The sequence below is a fragment of the Balaenoptera musculus genome, chromosome 9 (assembly GCF_009873245.2).
Source record: "Balaenoptera musculus isolate JJ_BM4_2016_0621 chromosome 9, mBalMus1.pri.v3, whole genome shotgun sequence".
Lineage (NCBI taxonomy): Eukaryota > Metazoa > Chordata > Mammalia > Artiodactyla > Balaenopteridae > Balaenoptera > Balaenoptera musculus.
In genome coordinates this window covers 87,865,945-87,883,113 of record NC_045793.1, presented here as the reverse complement: position 1 = coordinate 87,883,113, position 17,169 = coordinate 87,865,945, and the positions used below count along the sequence as shown (strand labels likewise).

At 40.3% G+C, this 17,169-nt stretch overlaps 1 protein-coding gene across 2 annotated transcripts in view; it reads left to right on the top strand.

Annotated features, from left to right (window-relative positions):
* The window catches only part of SLC26A5 (solute carrier family 26 member 5), a 29,481-nt gene extending 16,104 nt beyond the window's left edge, over positions 1-13,377 (top strand). The window contains exons 8-18 of one of the 2 annotated variants that reach the window (XM_036863525.1): positions 941-1,088; positions 2,132-2,245; positions 3,038-3,115; positions 3,797-3,892; positions 4,117-4,223; positions 7,903-7,972; positions 9,376-9,468; positions 10,212-10,319; positions 10,933-11,133; positions 11,745-11,799; positions 13,030-13,377. In XM_036863525.1, the coding sequence (XP_036719420.1) occupies positions 941-1,088; positions 2,132-2,245; positions 3,038-3,115; positions 3,797-3,892; positions 4,117-4,223; positions 7,903-7,972; positions 9,376-9,468; positions 10,212-10,319; positions 10,933-11,133; positions 11,745-11,799; positions 13,030-13,214 (1,255 nt within the window). In that variant the 3' untranslated portion in view covers positions 13,215-13,377. The remainder of the gene's footprint in view (positions 1-940; positions 1,089-2,131; positions 2,246-3,037; positions 3,116-3,796; positions 3,893-4,116; positions 4,224-7,902; positions 7,973-9,375; positions 9,469-10,211; positions 10,320-10,932; positions 11,134-11,744; positions 11,800-13,029) is intronic. The other variant, XM_036863526.1, reaches the window with a different exon arrangement.
* The last annotated feature ends 3,792 nt before the right edge of the window (positions 13,378-17,169 follow it).

The following is a 17,169-nucleotide window of genomic DNA, read 5'->3' as shown; positions in this document are numbered from 1 at the left end:
ATAGATGAGCTGTTTGACCTTGGACAAGTTGCTTGACCTCACTATGCCTCGTTTTCCTCATCTGTAAAATGGGGATTATAATGGTACCTAGCTCGCAGTGCTGTTGGAGATAGATAAACACAGAACCTGGCACAAGAGGAGGCACCTAATGAGTGACTGTAACAGTAATAATATTGTGCATCAATTAATTGATATTATTTAGCCCAGTGCCTTGAATTGGAGCAGGTGCCTTTGAAAACCTCTCTTGCCCCTTCCCCCATACCATTCTGGGGAACACCTATTCTGTTCTTTTAGGACAAAGGTTCCAGACTATAAGAATGGACCACAAAAATTAGGTTCCCCATTGGGGAGCTCCAGGAGCCACACTTTTGGCCCCTCCAGATTCCTAAGATTCCCAGATGTAACCCAAGGAGTATAATCTGCTGCTGCTCATTTCCCATGTTAGACACTCACCTAAAGGGATCCAGGGAAGAAGCAGGGTCCTTACATCAAATAGCAAGGGAGAGTGTGAGTACCTCGTGCTGCCTGGACAGTAGTAATTCTCTGATATGATAGCCCTTGTCCAGCTCCCCCCTCACCTCAGTTTTTGGTTCGAATGTCTTGTGGCATCTGAGCACTTTGCTGACCCTCTCCTCTTCCTGCTCTGAGTCTTACTTACACCTGCCATACGGGGTGCCGTGAGGTATGAGGTTACTCCTTTTCTAAATAAAACGGCATTTGATCTCTGCTGATAACCCATTCAGGTAGAAAGCCGGCACTCTGGGGTTGGGGCCTGGAAAGAACTTGTGTGTCAAAGAGGGCCCTGCTTTTTGCCAAACAAGTACCCAGGTGTTGATCACCTCATCTGCAGATAATGCCCCCCCCTACAATGCTCCCCTCTAGCTGCATGTTTTTTTCCAGTGGTCACAATGCCCAGGTTAAAGTCAGCTTCACCTTTCAGGCTGCTACCTCCGGCCAATCCGGACACCAGCCTCTTCCACCTTGTGTACGTGGATGCCATTGCCATAGCCATCGTTGGATTTTCAGTGACCATCTCAATGGCCAAGACCTTGGCAAATAAGCACGGCTACCAGGTTGATGGCAATCAGGTAAAAATCATTAATTTCCTGCGGATGTTTCCTGGTGGCACAATCATCTCGCTCTACTATAGGAGACAGATGAACTGGATTTCTCCATCTTGGTAGAAAAAAAATTAGTTTGGTGATGGATGTATTTGAAGCATGTATTTATTCAACACTACAGTTTTTTCGTGGTTTGTGTGCCTTAAATCACCAGAACACTGAGGTACAGGTTCCTCCCTCATCTCATCAGTAGGTGCGATCTCCACTCTGAGGTTTACAGTTTGCCATACGCCTCTAGGCGCTATCCCTATTCTTAAAGCCCACAGCCTGAGAATCTAACGTTTTTCCAGAACCATTTTTACTCCACAGGAAGCCTTCTCTTTGTTCACTGAACTTTGAGTTTATGATCCATCACTTAAACTCCACAATACATTCTTTGCCGCTGCCTTTTATAAGATAGCTACAGATGAAGTATTTAATCTGAATGCCATGAGCCATTATTTATTTCTAAGATGAATACCCAGTGTGTATTTATCTTAGAAATTCACACTGGGTATTTCTAAGAGGAGACTAGACGCTCCATATTCATACGAGACACAGTAATCCATCTAGGAAAACCGGAAGTTGCCCTGAGATCAGGACTCACTCACTGGTCCCAAGAGGACACTGGCATGGGTTCCTTGATGAGCAAGAGCCCAGGCATTTAAAAGATGCCAGTAGTCCTATTCACCAATAACTTTCTCTTAAACAACAAAAATATTGTGTCCCTTTTGCTGCAGTTTTCTTTAAAAACAAAAACATTATTTGTGTAGAGAGTGTGTTTGGGAAAGAGGGGGCTAGGTGGTGAGCGCAGCATTTATCTCCAACACAATAAAAATTCAAGGTGTTTTTTTCCCACCTTAGATTATGCATTAATTCCTGTTTTGAACTCATGCTAAACAAATTCTTGTATCTGGAAAGAGAACGAAGAGACAGCCTGTACTGCTGAAAATGTGCATTAAACGGGCCATCATGCCTGGCTTCCTGAAAAATAACTGATCTCTTTTGTGCTTTGCTTCCACGTGGAAAAGGAGCTCATTGCCCTGGGACTGTGCAATTCCATTGGCTCACTCTTCCAGACGTTTTCAATTTCATGCTCCTTGTCTCGAAGCCTTGTTCAGGAGGGAACTGGAGGGAAGACACAGGTGCGTATGCAACTGGCCTCCAAGGTCTGGTGATTTGGGTGATAAACTTTAATCTGTTGATTGTATTCTGCCTGAAGATCCATGCTCCAGTGAGCTGTGTATGAATCAGAGAAAGGCATGATTGGTTGAAGCAAATCACAAGGAACTGAATCTACAGAAAAGGGGTATATCCGCCAGTCAAATCGAAAAATTAAACAACACTCCCTGCTACCAGTAAACCTCAAAGTTCAGACATAGGATGTTGTCATGAAAGCCTGAGAGTGAGTATGGGCAGGATGCCAGCACCATCCAGTAGACCTTTCTGCTGTGGTGGAAATGTTTGATGTTTGTACTGTCCAGCATGGCAGCCACTAGCCACATGTGGCTCTTGAGCACTTGAAAGGTAGCTAGTGCAACCAAGACCTGAATTTTTAATTTTATTTAATTTTACCTTTTAAGATTTAAATAGCCCCATGTGGCTAGTGGCTACCACTTTGGATGGCAAAGTCTTATCTGAACTCTTCTGGCCCCTGTGAGTCTTGGGTCAGCACCATACATCTCCTTTCCCCCACCCCTGGCACGGGCATTTCATTCAGGGTATTTAAATATTTCAGCTTCTGTTTAAAGGCTATATGAGGAGCCAAAACCTCAGAAAGGGAGTGGGAACGAGTTACAGGTTTATGTAATGGTATGGATGGACTTATGTGAAGCCATGTCTTCCCACAGTGATTATCAAAAGACTAAGACCAACCTGTGCCCCGCCTCTTACTCAGGTCTCCTAAAAGCCCCTTCCATGTGTCTTCTCTCATTCAGCTTGCAGGTTGTTTGGCCTCGTTAATGATTCTGCTGGTCATATTAGCCACTGGATTCCTCTTTGAATCATTACCCCAGGTGTGTAGCTTGGACTTGGTGTGAGGTTTTCTCATGTATAGAGATTTTGCTATTTTATTTGTTTATGTTTTTGTGGCTGTCTCATGGGTTTTTACTGTAACCCTAGTGAGGTGGTATGAGAAAGGGCCAAAGCTAGGATCTCAATATCCTGTTCCACAATCTGCCAGCAACTGGGACCTAGGGAAAGCCATCTGAGCATCTCTGATTCTCAGTTTCTTTATATGCAAAGTGGAGGTTTTGGTTTGGCTAATCTCCATGGTCCTTCTCTCTTTGATCTTCTATGACCTTATACTCCCATTAAAAATTTGAGAAGGCCTACACTCATAAAACATTTGGTTACTGGAACATTTAATCTAGTAGAGCTCAGGAATGCTATAGCATAGAGAAAGTCATAATGCAGGAAGACCATGGGTGAGATAAGTCCTTGAGTACCATTTAATTCTGAACCTCTTGACCACCATGCAGGTTTGTTACTAGGCTATAAGCCTGGTTTTCAAGGCCCATTTTAGCTAACCAAGTTCTGAAAATCCAGGTGTTCTTGTCTCCACATGTACCATCGCCGCCCTGTAGGAAGTGAGTGGGGAAAGGTCGGTGGGAGGGCAGCCGCAGGGCAGTGAGGAGCCAGCAAAGGGCGTCTCTGGACACAAGAGGAGAGACATGCATGAATGTGCTGTGTTTCAGGCTGTGCTGTCGGCCATTGTGATCGTCAACCTGAAAGGAATGTTTATGCAATTCTCAGATCTCCCCTTTTTCTGGAGAACCAGCAAGATAGAGCTGGTAAGTAACAAAGGTGATTGCTAGGTGAATATGTCATAGCAGCAAATGTATTGTTGCTGATAAAAATGTGAGAAAGATAAGTTACTGTGGCGAGTTATTATATGCAGTATCCAGTTAGGCAACAAGGCTAGGTACTCTGTGTGTCTGTGTGTGTGTGTGTATGTGTGGAACTCTTGGGAAATTTTTCACATGATTCTACCTAAAGCTTTCTGTCTTTTGTTTAGACCATCTGGCTTACCACTTTTGTTTCCTCCTTGTTCCTGGGCTTGGACTATGGCTTGATTACTGCTGTGATCATCGCACTGCTGACTGTGATTTACAGAACACAGAGGTGAGTGCACAGATTGGCATGGGTGTGTGTCCTGCCTGAGACTGCAACAGTGAGTTTAAACGTAGATCAAAGCTCAATCTGGTCAAAGTAAGCTCTTTGGTTACTTCTGGTCATCATGAAAGGGAGCTGAGGACTCATGGGGCTTGTTGACTAAATAAACAAAATGCCAAGTGAAAAACTCAATATGATCGTGCCAGATGCTCTACTCTATCACAGTTTATAATTCCATCAGTGGTTTTCTTAAAAGAGCCTAATTTGTCTCATGGTTCCTGCCATTCTGGCCCCTGTGGCACGCTGGCTTATTTACCCTCTTGTGAGGGTAAATGAACTGTGTGTTCTTGCAGTCTGCTTTGGCACCGGGTGCTGACATAGGTTTTGATAACATGGAGCAGACGCTGACAACAAGTTATCACATGTGGGGCTTCAGCTGTTCCTTCCTCCACCCTGAATTATTACCGCCTGTCATCTCTTCTCCTAGTAGCAAGCTGAGCCCAATGGGGAAGGTATAAAATAACTTAAAAAAAAAATACTCTGTTCATGATAAATAAATAAATCACTATAAAGAAAAAAAAAAGGAAACATTATGTTTTCAAATAGCCTGACTTTGGAGTCAGACAACCTTAGGTTCAAGTCCTGGCTACACACTCTATAAGCTCTGTGATTTTACGTGACCTCTTGGAGCCTCCATCTCTGCCTCTATAAAATGAGACTATTACTTGCTACCTCAAAGAGTCACAGTAAGGTTCAAGTGACAATAATGCACATGAAGAGCCCAGCACAGCGCCTGACACATCCTATGCACGCAACAGATTTAACACGGGAGGAATGAAAATGAGGCTAGTCTGATTTTGCCTGTAGTTGCAGATCACACGATAGTTCTTAACGTTTTGATTGTGGTATATTGAAGGGCTGCTGGATGGAAATGATGGTATGCTCCCCACTCTACAGAGTAGGAAATGAGCGTTTTCCTCTTCAGAAACGACATAGAGGGAAATGTAAACAACACGTGGAATCTAAACTCAAGAATTACACTGTTTTTAATAACAAACTCTACCCTGTCACCCACTTTTATGTAAGAGAAGTTCACCCCCCCCCCGTTTTTATACGAGCATTATTAATACATGCAAGAGTTCTTTATCTCGGAACTTTAGTGAACATCATGGTTTAAAAATACCTATATCCTTTAACAAGCCATAGTATAGAATTGGAGGGTTTTTTTTCACTTTTTGGTTTTGTTTTTTACCCAAATAATAGTTTATGATTTCTTATCATAAATTTTAAAGTTAGGCAGGTTGTTTTTTAAATGCTCTGCTTCTTTTTCTCCCCCAAATAATTAACTAAAGTTCATTTTTAATGTTCTGTCCCTGTTGGTGATTGTGCTGGGTCTTTGTAGGTTAGAGTTTGGGGAGCCAGTACCAAGGCTACATGTTTATTTTTGGCTGCTTCTTTCTCTGTAATTAGGGCATGCTGTCCAGAGAGGGCTAGTGCTTCACTGGCTTTGCTTGTCTTCCAAACACCCGGATTCCCTCAAAGCCCACATGGTTAAGGGACAATCAGTTCATCAACAAATAGTTCCTTATGCCTCCTCCATGCAGGCACTGTGGGTGATGCTATAAATATGACGGAAATTCAGTTTTTGCCCCCAAGCGGGGGCAAAACATATTAAAATAATTATAATCTTAATTGGACAGTTTTTTTTGAGGGACTACTAGGTTCCCAGAGAGATACTAGACTCTAGGGATATTGCAGTAAATAAAACATGGTCCTTCCCTTCAAAAAGGCTGCACTCTCCTAAGGATGACAGATACATAATGATAATGATGATGCTAATCATGATAATGAAGTAATGGTGGCACTAAATTATTGTAGTTAGTTATGTGCCTGGCTGTGTGCGAAGATCCACGCTTTATGTCATTGCATCCTTCCAGCCAAATGACTATTAGCATCCCCGTTTCACAGATGTGGAAACTGAGGCCTAGATCGATTGAGTAATTTGGATCACACAGCAAGTGGTAGGCAATGATTCAAATATGAGTTTTTGTGAATCCAGAGGCTAACTCTTAACCAGCATTTTATAATCCATCTTCAAGAAATTGGAATACACAGTTGTAAGTGCTTCAGTTAAGTGTAAGCAAGGTACAGGTGATAATAAGCATAAGAGATGGCCAAATAAAACCCCATCAGAGTTCATAAAGAGAGACTTTCTTGCTCCTGGGGTGATTACGGAAGAAACAAGGAGTATTTAGACCTGAGGAAGTGGGATTCCAGCGCACTCCAGGTGGTCAGGAAGGCCTTCTCCTCATCTGCCCGTTGAAATCCACGTAAGTTTAGACCCCGCTCACCCAGCCAGAGAGATCCCAACTCCCCTGTGCGCCCACAGCAGCGCTGTGGTCCTCCAGCACCTCACATGTCTCCCAGTTACTTGTGTACTTGTGTGGTCCCTGTGTCCACCCCTCACTCACTTCCGCCCGCTGGCACTGGATTGCAACATGTGGACAACATTTCGAGTGTCGTATGGAAGGTTTTCTCATAATTGGGAACTCAACTGAGAACCTTGCCTCTCATCTCCAGTATCAGTCGTTGGTGTTATATTTGTCCACAGACGTCACTAGACTGTGAGCACCTTGGTTGTGTACGCGAGGTCCCTAGAGCCCAGTACCAGCATATAGTGTGTGTTCTCTGAATGCTTGTTGAAGGAATCCACCTAGAAAAACCCCTGCCATTTCTGCTCTAGATTCTAACTCACAAAGCACTTGCACATATGCGCTGAGAACACCAGAGCATAGTAACAAGACCATGGAATGTCCGTACAAGACCTTGAGCCATATTCTGGGTCTGCCGAGCTCTCTGACCTTGAACAGCTCACCTAACCCCGCTGGACTTCAGTTTCTCTTCCACATGACGCAGAAATAAGCCCAGTAGGATTTTTCATGGGCTATAATAAGGTAATATCAGGTGCTTAAGAAGTAGTACCTGTCATCATTTCAGTATCTAATTTGAGCCAGACTGTCCTATAAAAAGAATTCGGAATTTGTGCTTTTAAAATAATGTTTAAAATCTATTCACACCAGCCTTCAGAAAACTTTCTATGCTGATTTGAGATTTTTTTCTCCCCACACCTTCTGTTGACTAACCCCCCGCCCACTGCTCCGTGAGTCAGAGACTCTTATTAGAGACAAAATGAAAATCCCCTCTCCTGCTTCAGAATTAAAACAGGAAGATAATTCTATCTACCCAGTAACATGGGATCGAGTTACACATGTCCCTGGCATGGTTTGAACTCTGCACAATTCATTTTTGCCCCCATCTTTAGATGCCTGAGTCTTTTGTCTTGGTCAGGTTGTGTGTGTGCTCTCTGGATGGTGTGTACAGGGTGTGTGTGTGGTGTCACGTAGTGGGTATGTACGTGGTGTGCGTGTGTGCTGTGTGGGGGGTATGTGTGTTAGGTGTATGTGTTGCGTGTGTATATTGCGTACGTCTTGGGGGTGTGTGTGGGGTGTGTTAGGCTTGGAATGGCACTGGGAATGTGAATACATGTGGAGCCCTTCTGAAAAGGCACCATAAAAGGATCGAGTATCCCTGAAGTCACTAGCAAATCCAACGTGCAGAACCTCGTGTTTCCGTCAAGTCCTGCACGTCAGCACATTGGTATTTTAACACGCTCCTTCTCTGTCTTCAGTCCGAGCTACAAAGTCCTTGGGCAGCTTCCTGACACTGATGTGTACATTGACATAGACGCGTATGAGGAGGTAGGACCTTTTTCTATCATTTTAAATGGTTGTAAGCATGTGATGTGACTGGTCAGCTAGATATTGTTTTTACTTAGGACAAAGAGTGGGGTGGAGAGCAGGGAGGTGTGGTGGTCAAAGCGAAAAGCCTGAACTTCAGTTTACTGTCTGGATTCAGTTTTACAGTTTATACTACACGCCAGTTACACAACCTCCTAATATTTATTTTTCCTCTTTTTTTAATGAGGATAAACGTATATTCTTGGCCTTAAAGTATATGTTTACAAAGTACTGAGACTGTTTGCCAAGGTGGTCTGTATGGGCATGATTTCCTTCTGATGAATTTAAACTGGTGGCAAAATACTAGTATTAGCAGTGTAAAATGTAGGTGGTGGGGCTATGGAATTCTCCTGCTTCATTTTTTTTAATATATAAATTTATCTATTACATTTTATTTATTTTTGGCCACGTTGGGTCTTCGTTGTGGTGCACGGGCTTCTCATTGCGGTGGCTTCTCGTCGCGGAGCACGGGCTCTAGGGGCACGGGCTTCAGTAGTTGTGGCTCACGGGCTCTAGAGCACAGGCTCAGTAGTTGTGGCGCACGGGCTTAGTTGCTCAGCGGCATGTGGGATCTTCCCAGACCAGGGCTCGAACCTGTGTCCTCTGCATTGGCAGGTGGATTCTTAACCACTGCGCCACCAGGGAAGCCCACCTGCTTCATTTTTAATCGTTAAAATTATGGCTTAAAATATTCTTGACTTTGAATGTTCTTTTCTTATATGGAATCTCTTATGTAGAATCTTTTACAAAGTCTTCTTAAACTAGTTTTATCTGTTTGTTTTGTTGTATGCTTGGGAGGAAATTCTCAAACTCACTATAAGATATTAAGAAATCAAACTGGTGTTAGGATTGCTATTTTTTCCCCCTTCCTAAAGAATTATGTGCTGGGTTACTTGTTTCCAGCTGCATTCTAGAGTTCCATGAGGCTTCTTGATAAAATTTTCACTCTGTTTCACTTGGGTCCATTTTCACTCCTTCCTACATTCTGTGAATCAACCAATATCAACCTCTGTTCATTTTATTTGGCTGCTTCTCACAGACTGAGTGGCAGCTTCCCCTCTCCTATCCAGTTCTCTTTTTTAACATTTTTCAGTTTCTTCTTTGTACTTTATGGTAAAAATGAAACAAAGAAAGACTTTTAAAAGAAATGAAAAGATGTGCATTTTTAAAGGCTTTCTGCTCAGCACGTGTTCCTCCAGAGCACGAGTAGGTCAGCTAGAGTGACATTATTTTATTTAAACACTGTCAGAGAGCCCTTCCTTAGCAACTTCTGTATTAATTTTCAAGTTAGAAGAGGGAAGCAATTGCTGTTTTGATTCTGAAATATTTCCATATATTAAATTCACTAACGTTTTATTTCTCAGGTGAAAGAAATTCCTGGAATAAAAATATTCCAAATAAATGCCCCAATTTATTATGCAAATAGTGACTTATACAGCAGTGCATTAAAAAGAAAGGTGAGTCACAAGAAATTAAGGGTGATTATTTCTGAGGAGGGAATCTGAGGATTGATAGGCATGGGGGGTCACTTAAATGTCTTGGTATACCTTTTATACTATTTGTTTTTCTCCACCTCTATTTTTTTTAATTGTGGTATAATATGCATAACTTAAAATTTATCTGTTTTGTTTTGTTTTATTTTTCTTTACATAACTTAAAATTTATCATTTTAACCATTTGGAACTGTACAAGTCAGTGGATGGAATTAAGTACATTCGCATTGTTGTATAACCAACACCGCTATTCATTCTCTTTTATCATGCATGTGTTACCTTTTCAAAAATATTTAAGAAAAAAAGCGAAAAAATAATTTTAAGTTTCTTATTCTTGGGTTCCTTTGATGATGATTAGAACTCCACCCCACACTATCCAGCAAGGAGGAAAACCTTCCATTCAACCCACAGAGTCTCTTAAATATAAGAATCTGAGAGATCTAAGTTTGAAAAATACTACTTTAAAATTCTCTTTAATATTTAGCTTCTGGTTGTCTTGAATCAAGACCAAGAATAAGAAAAGTTACTACTGTTCTTTTAATGAGGGAGTAACCCAGTTCAGGGCATCTGAGGGAAAGGTAGAGCAAGGGTTATGGTGATAATTTGGCATAGAAAACAGTCAGATGGAGAGATTTGAAGATTAATTGCTTTGGGTGGGTTCCTGGGAGCCAAGAAGTGATTTTTGCATATATTGCCCTTCTGTAAAGACTGGAGTGAACCCAGCCCTCATAATGGGAGCAAGAAGAAAGGCCATGAAGAAGTATGCTAAGGAAGTTGGAAATGCCAACATGGCCAATGCAACCATCGTCAAAGTGGTGAGTGATCCCTTCATTGTAACTTTCCCTTGTCTGTTGATCTGCAGTGCCCCCCACCTTTATTCATGATTGAAGTTTTAACACAGCATAAAGTCCTTAAAGTAGGAAAGCTTAGAAACAAGCTAAGTATCCTTTGTATATTAAGGATACATGGTAAGGTCAGTTATGAGAATGCTTCTGAAATAAGTAGTGATAGGAGCCCAGGAAAACATTATTACTTTGTCAGAGATTCATTCAGCTGATAGTAAAAAAAACTCAAAAGACTGGTTTTTGCTGTTTGGGCTTATGATAACTGTGGTCTGTCATGTTGAAGTTAATGGGACTATTTTAGAAGTTAGGGGAAAATGTATATGATGACTAAAGAGAGTGGATTTCATTGGACAAAAAAAAAGAGGAAGAGGAGGAAGAAAAAAAGAAACAGCTAAAACTGAATATTGTGTACATATCCTTTTTTGTCATATTACAGGGCTAGGATATAGCAAATATTTTGGAAACAGTCTGGTATAGTCAGAAACTTGAGCATATGAGGACTAATTTTTCCCTCATAAATCTTTCTCAGAACCGAAATACGAGTTGTTCATAGCACTCTGGTTTGGTTTGATTTTTAACATAGGATGCAGAAGTAGATGGAGAAGATGGCACCAAGCCTGAGGAAGAGGAGAATGAAATAAAATATCCCCCAGTAGTCATCAAGAGCACACTTCCTGAGGAACTGCAAAGATTTATGCCCCCAGGGGATAACGTCCACACCATCATTCTGGATTTTACGCAGGTCAATTTTATTGATTCCGTTGGTGTAAAAACTCTGGCAGGGGTAAGCATCATCTTTAACAAGTCTTTTAATATCTCTGTGCCCAGTATCACCATCAGTAAAATCAGAGAATTGAACTAGGGTCCTTTTTCAACTCTCAAAATTTTGTTGTTGTTTTTGTTTTTGTTTTTCAACTTTTGATTGTGGAATATATCGAAAATATACAAAATAAAGAGCAGAGTGTAATGAACCCCCGTGTAACTGTCACTCAGATTCAACTATTATCAGTTCATGGTCAATTTTGTTTCATTTATCCCCACACCCATTTTCCCCTTCTCTTATTTTGAAGCACATCCCAGTCATCATTAATCTTTAAGTATTACAGTATATATCTCTTCGAGAAGATTCTTTTAAAAACCATTACCATAATACCTTTATTACACTTGAATAAAATTTGACAGGAATTCTTTAATGTTCCAAATTATCACTGTTGATATAAAAATCAAACAAAATACATATTTTTAAATGATTAGTTCAAAATGCATAATTATTGAAGTGGAGTAGCTCAAGTGGATTAACCAGAGCATCTTATGTCACTAAATACGTATTGGTAGAAAGAAACTTGCACCTCACAGAGTCAAGAGAAACTAAACTTTATTTCAACATTATTACAGATTGTAAAAGAATATGGAGATGTCGGCATTTATGTGTATTTAGCAGGATGCAGTGGTGAGTACACTTTTAGAATGGGAGACGTTTTAACATTTTGGTTTTGTTTGTTTTTTAAATAACTGCATTTGGAAGTATTTTCCCTTAATTTTAGTTTTAGGTGAAAATGAAAATTATTCTTCTGAAAATCTAAAGCTAGCTTTGAAATTTGCCACTTACAGCACTCACATCCCTGGGTTACTTGTGGCAGGCCTCCTGCACTGGAGTTGGAGGAAAGGAGCTAATAAACCATTGTTCAGGGCTGGTATATTTTTTAGTAATTATTTATGTAATGGCTGCCATGAACATAGTTATATAAAATCATTTAGGTTTTTCCAGACAATGCCTGCTCTTTTTGTTTTAATATAAATTTTGGCTAAAACAGTGCTTGAAAATGAAATTCACATTAAAGGCATCACTTTTCACCTACCAAAATGGCAAAAATCGAAAATGTTTGACAGCAGGCTCTGTAGGCTCACTGTGGGACAACAGGAACCCTCAGACATTGCTGGTGGGAGTGCAAACTGGAGCAGCCTCTGTGGAGGGCAGACAGGCATTTTCTTTCAAAATTACAAATGCATTTACGTTTAACCCAGCAAATCCAGCAGTATGCTACACACATTCAACATGACACATGTATGTGGTTAATGATCATAGTGCTGTCTATAAGAACAAAACACTAGAAAAAATCCAATTGTCAAACAAAAGGGACCAGTTAAACAAACTAGGGTACATTTACACCACAGAATAATACCATGTATGGTAAAAAAAAATAATTTTCATTATATCATTTTAATATTTAAACTATATGAAAGTGTTACTTTTTTTTAATGTTTAAGACTGACACCCAGAGTGTGGGCTAATTTTCTTTTTTTTTTATTTAATATTTACTGATTTATTTTATTTATTCTTGGCTGCATCAGGTCTTAGTTGCGGGATCTTTGTTGAGGCACGCAGGATCTTTCATTGCAGCGCGCAGTCTTCTCTCTAGTTGTGGCGTGCAGGTTTTCTCTCTAGTTGTGGTGTGCAGGCTCCAGGGCACGTGGGCTCCGTAGTTTGCGGCACCCGGGCTCTCTAGCTGAGGCGCGCGAGCTCAGTAGTTCTGGTGGGCGGGCTTAGTCGCCCCCTGGCATGTGGGATCTTAGTTCCCCGACCAGGGATCGAACCGCATCCCCTGCATTGGAAGGTGGATTCTTTACCACTGGACCACCAGGGAAGTCCCTGGGCTAATTTTCCTTTCTTCTTTTGTAGCACAAGTCGTGAATGACCTCAGTCGAAATCGATTCTTTGAAAATCCTGCCTTACTGGAGCTGCTGTTCCACAGCATTCACGACGCAGTCTTAGGCAGCCAAGTTCGAGAGGCACTTGCCGAGCAGGCGGCCACGGCTGCCCCTCCCCAGGAGGACTCTGAGCCCAACGCCACTCCGGAAGCTTAGACGAGGAGCTCAGCCTGCGATGGGGTATGAGCCTCTCGTGAAATTACTAGCCTACACACTTTAAATAGTAGACACTAAATGTTGTTTTCCTAAGGGTAAATACTAGTAGTAGGTAAATACTAGTAAATACAAGGCTTGATTTGGAGGGTGAATGACGCATAAGCAAGATGTATCTTACTTGTATTTTTTTAATTGACTATTTCAAAGATATTATTAGCCTCTTGCCTGCATTTATTGTGTAGTGACATTTCTGTTACTCTTTAGTATTATCTTTGTGAACTTAAAGAATTTATTTATTTTAAGTACTTTATCCGCAAATCAGATACGCTGTCACCAGATGGGTAGTAGTTCTTTGCTTTTGTACTTGTTGGTCTACAGACTTTCTGTAATCAGTTATCTCACAGAGGAGGCAAACCCACAATTTTCTAGAAGTTCTTCTTTTAAAATAACCATTTATTGTTACAGAAGCAATGTAAGTACATGGCAAAAAACTAGAAAATATAGACAAGCAAAAATCAGAAAAACATTACATTACCCCCAAAGATTATTGCTAACACCTTAATGCATATCCTTCCAGATCTTTTTCTATCCATATATATTTACATCTTTTAACCAAAATAAGATCATACTCTACATAGTGTTCTGTGACCTGTTCTTTTTCAGTCATCAATCTCTGCTTTCTCATTCTAGAACATGTTTACCTCAGACCATATTCAAACTTCCCCAGTTGTCTCCACAGTTGTAGTTGGTTTATCCAAACTAGTATTCATTCTGTGACCTTACACTACAAATGGTCATGTCCCTCTAAGTCCCATAACTGTGTCTTAGTCTAGCACTGTCCCTTTTTTGAAGACATTGACTTGTTAAAGGGAGTTGGGACAGTTGTCCTGTAGAATCCCATCTTGTGAGTGTGTCCACTCGCTTTTTCAAGGTGTTATTTAGTTTGTCCCTTTATTTCCTGAACTACCTATGATCTAGAAGTTATGTCTGACTAAAGGCTTCATGAATATGAATAAAACATTTCTTGCTAGAATATACCATAGATGAGACACATGCTTCAAATCGCATCACAACAGAAAACAAGTAATATCTAGTTGACCTACCATTAATGATGCTAAAATAAATCACTTGGATTAACATGACAACCAATCCCCAATTACATTTTCTCCTTTGTGACTAGTGAGTTATCTGTATGGTGTTCCTTTGGCATTGAATGAATGCTCAGTTCTCCATTAGCCCTTCACCCAGGGGTTTTAATGTCTAGTGATAATCCTTGCCTAAAGTAGCAATTTTGTTAAGGTGTGTGAATTTTCTTTTCCAATTCTTTCATTTCTTCTGCATTTATCAGTTGGTGTTTCTGTGTAAACTACAGCTTTTCCTCAACTTGAATTATTTAGCCATCCTTAAATATAGTTCTTACTGGAAGGGCAGGTTAAATTTTTTTTTTTTCCATTTAGTTATCACCTTCAAAGTAAGGAGTTGGTTTAATAGATGGTGACGAATTAGGTTCTTTTTGATTTTTCCTTTTTCGTATAATTATACACTCATGAATTGTAGTTTTAATGTGTTTCAGTGCATTATCGTTATTCTTTTTGGTGTTCAAATTGTCACACCTGTGGCCAGCCAGTAGGAGCCCCTAGAAGTTTTGTTGTTGTTGCTAAAAGTGACTTACCACATATTTTAGAAAACGGACTCCTGGGTATAATTTAATACCTTCCTTCTAAGTCCATAGAGTTAGTTAATTCTTCATCAAACTCAGTTTTAAGCCGATGAGTGAGTAAACTGCTGTTTGAAGCATTTTCTCTACAGTTGTTCAAAAGGAGTGGGGAGACCTTTAAGCCAGTTTGTCATCAGAAGTTCCTGCTCCTGTAATTCTAACCACCTGCTCACTCCAAATCACAGCACAAGTATTCGCCAACCTGCCTAAAGCCTCATCTGCTAAGATTTCCTGCTAATAGTTTTTGTTTTTGTTTTACGTGTTTCCTTATTGACTCCTTGTTTTAGTTTTCATGAAGAAAACACTTCCAGGGGAAAAGTGCATCAGAAAAGAAGTAGGTTAGCATGGGTCTACTCCAAACCAAACCCTATGGCTTGTTTGCTTTAAGTCTTATCAGGTTTCTCAGTGACTTTACTAATTTAATTCAAAGTAGACCCCCGCCCCTTTCAAATCAATACTTTCTCTAGATCTAGAGTGAAATTAGATTTGCAGTCAGTTATTTCCTTTGCAATCATCAGATACATCTGCATTCTGATACAGACTGCCTTCTGAAAGAGCATGTAGTTATAGGACCTCAGCTTATACTAGAAACTTTTATAAAAGGGCTTGTATCATTTCAGCCATTAAAGTAGAACTTAAAGATTTTAAACAATATTATAAAATATTTTATTGCATAATCTTTAGCACCAGTCTTCAATAAATGCTTTACACACAGCAGATATTCAAGTCCTGGTTATTGATAGATTGAAAGCAGTGTACAAAAAAAGTACTTGTCTATAGCTTACAAATTTGTATTTAACTTTTCTGTCCTTTAATTTTTAACCTATTTTGAATAGAATTCTACCATGTACATAAAAAGCATTTAAGTCTTACTGAGGGGTAATATGTTTTTGTTTTGGCATGCCTCTGATATCATAAGAATGTATTTCAAAATGTATTCTATCTATATGTAAATATTTTGGAATGTTTTACTTAGAGTTATTCCATACAGTGGGAAATTTCCTGACTTCTTTTACTTACAATCAAGTTTTGTCTCTACCTCCTTCTTTCTGGAGTTTAAAAGCTGCTAGTATATACCTTTCTATGTTTTTCAGCCCTGGTTCAAATTCGGATTCTTACTGCCCTATCAAAAAGGGCATAATCCACACTGATGGATATAGGGACTAGTCTAGCCTTATTTTATGGAAATATGGGAAAGCCCTGTTTCCAGGAAGGTCCCATATAGTGATGTTGTCTTTCTCAAATCCTGTGCAACATGACCATGGTTGTTCTCTGTCTCATGACTGGATGGAATACGTTTGCAAACAGTTTTGAACCAGGGCCCGGGAAACTCCTCATTCAGGTCATAGACGCTGACTGTACAATCATATGGCAGCTGAGAGTGGGATCCCAATGCCAATCTCATCTGCAGTGGGACTCAGAGAAACAGTGAAGGGTATGACTCCTCTGCAGGCTCTGGGAGAAGCATTTTGTAGTTTTCAGGTAACATCTAAAATACCCATGTGTTTTGATCCTGTATCCTTACCTGTTTAACAGAGAAAGGAGGTGCCTGCCTCCAAAGGTACATGTTGAGAAAATGAGACTGCCCTCCAGTGTGTGTGGAGAGGGTAGCAAACCCAGAGAATCTGCCCCAGAGTGGGTGGGTGTGTTGTTCTGTTTGGGGAGTGGGGGGCGAGGGGGTACCCTTGTGTGGGGCTGAGGGAAGGAAGGGTATGTGGTGAAGATGACTTTATTATGTCTGCCCCTTTAATTAATTCAAATTCTAAAATCAAACACAACTTCCTTGGTGTGAGCCTGTATGCTTTAGTGAGTGCAAAAATGCTGTTGGTCCTTTTTTTCAGCAATGCTTTTAGGATTCAGTGGTGTAGATTTTTGATAACATGGATTGAGTGCTGATAAAAGTTGGTTTGAGGACTGATAAAAGTTGGTTTGAGGACTGATAAAAGTGTTATCTAATTCTCCAAACATACAGCTAACCAAAATGTGTGCAGTGGTTTTGAAACCCCTCAGATCCCAGCAGGAAAACGTTCAAAAGCCAGGACTGCACCAGGTAACCTGCCTGCTTACTGAGTTGGATTTAAACAAGTTTGAGCATCTCAAAAACCCACTTTGCCTTTAAAAAAGGCTTACCAGGTTTTTCATTGTACTGGTGTATAGCATTTCAGCTTTATGTAACAGATGAACCTGAGCTTTGTGAAAATTAAATTTTATAAATCTAATCACATTTTTAAAATGGTT